At 43.5% G+C, this 9,660-nt stretch overlaps 1 protein-coding gene across 1 annotated transcript in view; it reads right to left on the bottom strand.

The window, feature by feature from the left end:
- Positions 1–2,415: 2,415 nt before the first annotated feature.
- znf804a (zinc finger protein 804A) overlaps positions 2,416–9,660 on the bottom strand; it is a 64,903-nt gene continuing 57,658 nt past the window's right edge. Inside the window, exons 3-4 of the mRNA XM_061236089.1 lie at positions 8,546–8,676; positions 2,416–7,544 (exon numbers count right to left, since the gene is read on the bottom strand). Of these exons, the coding sequence (XP_061092073.1) occupies positions 4,424–7,544; positions 8,546–8,676 (3,252 nt within the window). The 3' untranslated portion in view covers positions 2,416–4,423. The remainder of the gene's footprint in view (positions 7,545–8,545; positions 8,677–9,660) is intronic.

Below are 9,660 nucleotides of genomic sequence, written 5' to 3'. Positions count from 1 at the left end.
TCCACGGTCAATGTGAACATTAACTGAAGCTCCTGACCCGTATCTACATGATTGTATGCATTGCCACACAATTGGTTGATTAGATAATCACATGAATAAGTTGGTGTAATAAAGGAAAAATGTTCCTAATAAAGTGCTTGGCGAGTGTACATGTGTATATTTCAAATTAATATATGGACATATATGCTGATTTAAATAAATGGGTGTTGATATTCCTCTATGACCATTCTTTACATTATCATACATTGAATGTGACAGTGATATATATTTTTTATTTTTCAGAACATTAACTACTGGAGAGTAATGGCATTTGAATTTGGAGGGTAGCATGAATAAGACACAGTCATTCATGTGTATGATTGTATGCCCTTTAAGGAAAATCAGTATACATAGTTGTCTGAACATCTTATCGATTTTCCTATCTGCTATCATTAGTTCAGATATAAACTATGTCATTTGACAGTGATTACCCCTTTTAATTTCTTTTACAGAGCATTAATTACGAGAAAGTAACAATAAATTTCCTGCCTTTTTCGTCTTTTGCCAATCATTTTCTTTTCTTTTTTTGGTGGTTTTCGTTTTTTTCCGATCATAATGACATTGGCCGCGTTTCCCGAACGCGTTAAGAACGTTCTTAAGCTAAAAAAGTTCTTAAGGACCGTCAATTAGAAGGTCCTTAAGAACTTTCTTAGCTTAAGAACGTTCTTAACGCGTTCGGGAAAGCGGCCATTATCTCTCAATTTAAGTATGAAAATTAGGTAACAAGCATGCAAAGTCCCTTTTTCATCCATCAGCATGGGAAAAGCCAAAGAACTATCAATTTAGAAGAGACAGATGGTAATTGACCGTGACAAGTCTGGTAATGGGAACAAAAAAAACATAAACAGTGAAACTTACAAAACATGCCACTTAGCGCTGTAAGAGCGATAATAAACACTTTTTTACACAATGGAATGGTTTCATATTTGCCAGGAAGAGGACACAAGTGCATGTTGTCCCCACAGACAGTGAGGAAGTTGGTACGGGAGGCCAATGATGACAGTTTAAGAATTACAGAGATTGGTTGGTCTAAAAAAGGACTCTATACTCCAGCACATTGATTTGAAATTAAGCAATGACTATGAAGTAGTTTTAGGCTGTCACCTTTAATTTACATTCATATTGGGTAATCCATGTGGAAATTACTTCTCGTCGTATATGTAATCCCCCCATTTTAGGAAACCCTAAATAATTGGACAGTCACCTCCTTAGTGTGGCAGCACGGATGGTGCAGTGGGTAGCACTGCCTCCTCACAGCAAGGAGGTCCTGGGTTCGAATCCCCGTCGGCCAGGGCCTCTCTGTGTGGACTTTGCATGTTCTCCCCGTGTCTGCGTGGGTTTCCTCCGGGTACTCTGGTTTCCTCCCACAGTCCAAAGACATGCAGGTTAGGCTGATTGGAGAGTCTAAATTGCCCATAGGTATGAGTGTGTGAGTGAAGGGTGTGAGTGAATGGTGTGTGTGAATGGTGTGTGTGCCCTGTGATGGACTGGCGACCTGTCCAGGGTGTATTCCTGCCTTTCGCCCAATGTATGCTGGGATAGGCTCCAGCCCCACTGCGACCCTGTTCAGGATAAGCGGGTTAAGATAATGGATGGATGGGTGGATGGACCTCCTTAGTGCAGGCATAAGAAAGTTTTCAGTATCCAGTCTTGTTTGTAGGATCCTGATTGCCTTTGGAGTCAATGATTGGCATTTGTCAACATAAGAACCAATGACAGTCAAGGATTCCATTATGAGGCAGAGAAATAAGAACAAAACAATTGGTGTACAAAAATTATAGAAATTGTACCACTGTCCAAATACTGTACTGTAATACTACAGTGGTGAATTAATGAACTAATGGACAGAGGCTGATCCATAGTCCTCATAGACACATTTTTTTTTTGCAGTGGTGGAAGAAATTAAACTGCTGCCTCAATTTAGGGGTAAACACTGGTAAGAAGGCATTACATTTCATGAGATGCCTTGGTAGGGTTCAAGCCCCAAACACACAGGGGGGCTTGTACATGACTGGAGAATTGGCTGCTCTACATCTTGCTAAATATATGGAATAAATATGTTTTGTTGTTCCTGAAAATACAAGGTTTTGGTGTTTGTGTGACTATAGCAACATTTTCTGACACCGCACATCCTATGTCTTTTGGCAGAATTGTTCTTGACATCAATATAAAAACATAAAAGTAATCAACTTCCTCCAGACACGCTTAAAATGAAATAGCGAACAAGATGACGCAAATTGCTCCCAAGTAATATCTATAGCTGCACTCATATTCAGTGTGTATTACCAGATGGGACTGATTGCATTTCATGTAGGGGCCGTCAGACAAGTGCACTTTATATTTCAGGTTATAACAATGAAAACCAGAACAGGCTCATTTTAAATTTTAATTTATTATTGATTTTTTTTTATTTTTTACTTTATTATTAGTCTGTTGGCAAACTGGGGTAAAAAACATAGTTGTTTTATTTTATCTAAATATTTAATACATACTGGGTACCTTACACAATAGAAACATGAAATTATTTTACAATAAATATTACAAGTGGATTATAAATATGTCTAATGTACAACATGTACAGGTTTTCTTATTTCAGTAGGTTGAGTTTGTTGCAGAAGAAGTCATTATCATTGTGCATTCAAACAATCCTCTGTATCAAGTAGAAGGTCATGGATCCATTACGAGGCTGGCACTTGTTACCAGGTTCACAGATAATAAAAGACACTTGGCCACTTGTTTCTCCTCTATAACAATGGCAATTATCCCTACAGTATAATTTGTTGCTGGCTTCAGTCTTATATTGAAATGTTTGACATACAATACTATCAGAAAAAAACAATAAATGCTAAGGTTTCCCTTCCCTTTGCCCTTTTTTGTAAAATCGTTGTAATTTTTTCTTCTTCTACATTACTCTGTCATCACTGTGCCTCCAGCACATATACAGAGAAGACTGGAGCTGAATTCTGTGAATTTAATTTCTCCAATATACCTTTGCCCACAAGCCAGAGACTATTTTACACCCTACAGAAATGACAGAATAACCACAATAACTTCTCACAACCAAATGAGTAGCTGAGGGGTGGTTATGTAGTAGTAAGCCATGAATCCCTGGACAGCCCCAGTGCCTGTGAAGTCCACTATGTCCCACTGCTGAGCACTCTAGGTGGACCTGGAGTAACCTCTTCTGGTCTGTTACCTGGATTCTCATGAGTTTCAGTGGTCAAGTGCTTTTATAGTCTAACAGGCAAACCTTGACAAAGCACATTGAAAGAACATGAATAAGTGTCATTTCATGTTCAAAGGCATACAACATTTGATCGCCTATGAAAATAAAAATAATATTGATGATACATTAAATATCATGTTGCACTAGTACTTGCTATGGTGTTGTACATAATGGACACTGACACAGACTCATTTAGGATATGGCATGAACTCAGAACAGAGGCTGGAGTGGGAAGAGGGCTGGATGTGAGGATAGTATGGGGGGGAATACCTCTGGTCGGGCCAGGGCATGGAACATCATGGCCACAGGGTAAGTAATACTTTGTCTGGGATTTTTGGCCTTTCATTAATTTATTTTCCTAGCACATTAGTCAGAGTCTTCTGAAGAGCAGGGTGTTGAATGGCTGAACTTACAGTTATACTTTCTGCAGCCACTGTGAGCATGCCTCTCTCATCCTTTGCAGGTCTTCGGTCAGTAACTGGGCTAGGGTTTGCCAATGGAGCTCTCTGTATTTTTCTTTTCCTTTCTAACCTGTAGCAGATCCTAGAATCACTGTCAGACACGTCCACCTTAGCAAATAACTCTAGCCCGTCAGATCCGCCTGCTGATAACCAACTTGCAACTGGAGGCTGACGGGCCTCCTCTCCCTCGTTACTCAGAGATGCACGTTTTTCATGTTCAAAGGCATAAAACATTTGATCTCCTATAAAAATAAAAATATTGATGATATATTACATTTATTGTTACGTTACACTTTGTACTTGCAGTGGTGTTGTACAAAAAAAACATTGCAGTAATGCAGTGTCCTCAAGACTGCTATAGCATTGGCATTAATTCATTTGGTATGTGTACTGTCAGATGTATTCATATCTATCAATATTAGATGTATTTCTATGGTCTACATTCATGCATGATTGTCTTCTCAATGTAAATAAATAAAAACAAAGAAACAAAGAACACAAAAGTTCTATGATCTGTTGGGCAAAGATTAATCACAAATGGATTTAATTGGCTATGTGGTTCATTTCTAGACAATAATTCCAAAGTACAAATGTCGTGCTATTATCGTGGTTTCAGTGTACAAAATGAGCATGATCATAATGGACATAATGGACATAATGGACGCTGATACAGACTAATTTAGGATATGTCATGAACTCAGAACAGAGGCTGGAGTGGGAAGAGGGCTGGATGTGGGGATAGTATGGGGGAGAAAACCCCTGGTCGGGGCAGGGCATGGAACGTCATGGCCACAGGGTGCAGGCCAGTTGGGGCCACAACAGAGAGCTCAGGTGGGGGCATGAAGGCAGGGCGTACTGGGGGGCACATCTCTGCTGCCAGGGATGGAGGGGTAATGGGGAAGACCTGGGAGAAAAGGTGGGGTTGAGGCTGCAGGAGGGTGGCGTGGTGCTGGAGAATGGTGTGGCGGATGGTGATGGAGGTGGAGGACATGGGCGGGGGTAGGTGCACGGGGTGCAGAATTGGAGAGGGGACCTGGATGGGCGGACCAGACAGGACTGGTTTCAGCTTGCCATGAAATCGAGCCTGTGGTCTTAGCGCTCGCCTCTGAGCCTGGGCCTGAAGGAGGCGGTGTTTCTCCATTGTGTCTGAGGGATGCTGGAAACCTTGTTGACTTGAGAGGAATGCTCCACTCGCATTTTCAAACCTGAGGCCCTCGCGACTCAATTTCACCTCCTGACCTGCAAGGCCTAGGTGCCTTTTTAGAGGCTGGCTCTGAGAGTTGTGCTGAAATGATTTGCCAAGGCTCATGCTTTCTGAATTTTGCTGCATAGCTACCTTCACCTCCTGTTGGAAACCATTGGCCTTGGTGGAAGGCGGATTATGGTCCTGTGTGTTGCTAATTTCAGCCTTAGATTCAAGATGAGATTCACTCCTCATGCTCATGTTCTCTATTGTTCTGAGGTCTCTGGTGAGTGTAGATTCATGATGACTTGGTCTGGGACATCCAGCCCTGTTCTGAGCACTAGAGGGGCCACCAGTCCTCCCAGTACACTTCTCTATTTGGAGACCCTGTGTCAAGGAGTCAAACAAACAGCTGTCATGACCCCCATCAACACAAAATACTTTGTCTGGGCTTTTTGGCCTTTCATTCATTTCTTTTTCTAGCACATTAGTCAGAGTCTTCTGAAGAGCAGGGTGTTGAATGGCTGAACTTACAGTTATACTTTCTGCAGCCACTGTGAGCATGGCTCTTTCATCCTCAACAGCCCTTCGGTCAGTAACTAGGCTTGGGTTGGCCAACGAAACTCTCTGTCTTTTCCTTATCCTTTCTAACCTGCAGCAGATCCTAGAATCACTCTCAGACACGTCCAATAACTCTAGCCCATCAGATCTGCCTGCTGATGAGTGACATGCGACTGGAGGCTGACGGGCCTCCTCTCCCTCGTCACTCAGAGATGCACGTTTCCTCTTCAGAGGGCAGTCTTGGTGTAAAGTCTGACTACAGCACGGGGATTGCGCCTCCATTGTGCTGTGTTTCTCCGTCTGAGGCAAGGGGATGCAGCTTTCTATGAAATCCGCTTGCCTCACTGATGCATCTTGCACATTTATTTTGTTGTGTCCCTGTGGCACTCCACCATTGCTGTGGTTGCCACTTGAAGGAGGTTGGCTGCCTGCTGTGCCATTTATGCCGCCTGCAGCTTTCCACCTCCCGCTTCCTGTTGTGTCTACTTTGCTAGCATCGCTGCTGTTCTCTTCTTGATTTTGAGGTGATTGCTTTGACTCATCTAATGGCTGCACTTGTTGTAAAGTGTTGCTGCAAAATTGGCTATCAAATCCATCCCAGCACTCAGGCTGTTTGTGGAAATTTGTGGATTTTTCTGTTTCGCTGTCATACCTGCCAGCACCCTTGCACATCTCCCTCCTCCTCCGTCTCCTCCTTTTGTGGCTCCTGTATTCTCGCCTGCTGTTTCTGTCCCATGATTTGTCTGGGGCTCTTTTGCAGGAGTGAGTCCACTTTTTTGATGGCTTCCTAAAACATTTTTGTTTTTGCTTTCCATACCTTTTCAGCTGTCTCAGACAGCCCGCCCTATCATTTTCAAAATGGTCATCCCTCCCTCCCATGGATGCACTCAGATCCTGATGCCCTGAAGAGCCTGGCAAATAGGAGTCTGTCCGACCAGGGCTGTTTTCTGAGTCATGTGCCGGCTGCTCGATGTGCTTATCAAAGTGTAATGGGGTTTCTGGGCCACCGGATTCTGTGCCATCATCAGGCTTCTGTGACAGAGTCAAATTGTTTGTCTCACTCGTTCTGGCCCCCCCGGTCCCTTGTTCAGTTCGGTTCCTGGATGCCCGGAAGTCAAAGTGGAGGGGGTTACAGCTGAAGGACAAGGATGGCACCACCCTGGTGAAGGACAACATCTCAGATGGCCACTGCAGCACGGTGCTCCCGTCTTTGCTCAGCACCGAACAGAAAGGCTGGCTGGGCTTTGTGAAAGGAAGTGGTGCCCCGGAACCCATGTCCACTTCATTCCTCACACAGGAAGGCGTGGCTGCTGTGGTCTCGTTTGAGGATGGGGGATCACTGAGGGGGTGTCTTGGTTCCATGGCTCCTGTTCCGTGCGCTCTTGGCTCGCTACCAACTTCCTGAACAGTTTCGCATTTCTTTTCTGTCTCTTCACATTTTAAAGATTCCTGTGAGTCTTCCATATGCAGCACAATGCCTGCATCGTTTAAGTGAAAGGGAAAAGTGGATGGGGAGATGCAAGGGCTGGATACATCTGCCGAGTAAACAAGTAAAGCACACAAATCAGAAGTTACTTCTGGGCTGGCTTGATTTGACACCTCAGAAGTTGTGTGTGTCTGTGTACAGACATTTTCCTGGCTGACCAGGTCTTCCTGTGTGTCGGCACCGTAAATCGTCTCCCTGTAATTCAGCGCTTTTTCAACAGCAGGAGTAGATAGGAGATTGAGCTCGGCAGCAGCTGCTTGGAGCCTTTGCCTGGAGCTCCGATCTGCCAACCCCTCTTCTGTATTCTCACAAAACACTGCAGCCGACGACTCCAGGCGGATGGATGCCTTCTTTGGGAGGGAGATGGAAAAGGCGATTTTTTGCCGGTGCATCTGTTTTTTGGCCTTGCCAGTGTAGGGCCACTGGACCTGCCTGCTGCTGCTGGTGTTGGAGGCGCCATTTTGGGCCCCTGTGTCCAGCGCTGTGGCAGGCTGTGATCCCTCTGCATTCTCCTCACAGCCGGCCTCTCTAGAGCTGCCCTCCACCGCCACTGTGGTCGACCTAAACTTGGGGCCGCTGCCAGGGGCGCTGCAACACATGACACAAAATATTCAAATCAATATGTAACAGCACCCATACCCTCAAGCACCAGAGCATACTGCAGACAAATACACCATTGCGTAGCAGTGCTAATTTTAGGTACTGCAGGCCACATCAAGCAACAGAATATACACTTGGGGCTTGACTACCTAGTCGGCAGTAATGCTTTTCAATATGATGGGCCTAGTCAGCACAAGCCGAGTATACACTTTGCTGTATTACAAGCACATCCCATATTGTGCTTAAGATGGCTTCTGACAGATGAGAGTCTTGCATAGTATGCATAACAGGGAGATGTTAGGATTGATTTAAGTGAGATGTACTCCTGACTGTTATTTCTTAAATAATAAATAAGGGCATCGGTGTAGGTAAATAATGTATTTATTATTAATCAATGCAATAAAATATTTAAAAAGGAGATATAACAATAGACAATGAATTTATGCTAAACAAGATTATGTACACTAAAACTTTCAAACATTAAACAGATTAGCCTTCTTAAAAGCAGCAAAGAAATAGACATGGGAAAATCTGTCAACACTTTTAATCTGCAGGTGAGAATATTTAATACAGCATACAGCATTCCCGATAATTGTATGGTAATGCAATTATTACAAATGTATTCTGCCCCTGAACAATACAGTGAAAAAAGTTGTGCCACTGTGCACATTAAATAGGCATATTCTGTTTCAATTCTCTTTTCACAGAAATCAATAGCTACCAAGCTAGCAAAATTTAGTTGAGATGATTTCCTGCTGCTGGAATGTAACCATAACAACAGGGCCAGTGACTAGATCAAAGGTCAACATATCTGATTTCTCAAAAGCAACTGGCTGTAAATGATAAATGTGCTATAATATCAGTCCGACCTCTATGGCTTATTTATCTAAAGTAGATTCTGCTCTGACTGAACCAACTTTGATTGATGTACACTGATTGATTCATGCTGTACACTGTAGATTAAATGGCAGTTACAGGACTGCACCCACCATTGCACTTCTCTGCGCTGCTCTGCCAGTTCATGCAGACGTCTGAGGGCTCTCTCCTGTTTCCTCTCATCCTTCCTCAATTTTGAAGCCACGTTCCGGGCAAACTCCCTCTGCTTCAGCTCTTTTAGCCTCTGAGGAAAAAAAACACACACACCTTGGTATTCTCTTTGAATCTGCTTTCATTTGTATTGACATTGGTTTTGGCATTTCCCACAAAATAGAGCATTGCGTGGTTCAGGCAGGCCACCACCCCAGCTCCTCCCTCATGTGTATATCAGACTATCCTTATGGGTTCAAGCAGGCCACCACCCCAGCTCCTCCCTCATGTATTCATCAGACTATCCTTATGGGTTCAGGCAGGCCACCACGCCAGCTCCTCCCTCATGTGTTCATCAGACTATCCTTATGGGTGGCACATTGGTGGACTGAATGGAACTGTCGCCTCACAACTGGAGGGTCCAGGGCTCAAATCCGACAGGGGACCTATCTCTGTGGTGTTTGCATGTTTACCCTACGTCCATGTGGATTTCCTACCACATCCAAAGACATGCTGTCTATCTTGTATAATTAAAGGTTAATAATGTTCGTCATTGCTGCTGGATCTGTTCTGTGTGCCCCTCTGGGGGAGGGATTTGCTGCTACCCTCCCTGCCTTATCCCTGCAAGCTTGTGTGGATGGCTGGGAGGGATCCCAGAACCAAACCACACTGCCAAACGTAACTATATTACCTTTTAAGATTTAAGATTTAATAACGATTCAAACTTTGACCAGAGTGGTCCTGATTGAACCACAAAAATAGTGTTCTCCACATTTTTAGATGTTCGGTGCACTTTAGTCACATATCTTTATCTCTTCAAAAAAATACAACACATGTTGGAGATTTTATCCGTTTAATAATATTCTTTTGGTTTGGAATGTTTTTCTGGGTTTTTCATGCAACTGTGAGAGTGGATGATGTGAGCAACCTCATTCGCTACATCAGTGAATGCACAAATTAGTTAGAAACCAGAAATATCCTAATAGTCATATCTGAGTGAAACTGGTGCTGAGATGAATGAGCCTGATGTCTCTTCTACTGAATCTGAGTTTATAAAAAGAGAACAACCCATTTTAGT

This window comes from Conger conger, chromosome 3 (genome assembly GCF_963514075.1).
Source record: "Conger conger chromosome 3, fConCon1.1, whole genome shotgun sequence".
Lineage (NCBI taxonomy): Eukaryota > Metazoa > Chordata > Actinopteri > Anguilliformes > Congridae > Conger > Conger conger.
This window is presented reverse-complemented; position numbering and strand designations above follow the sequence as displayed.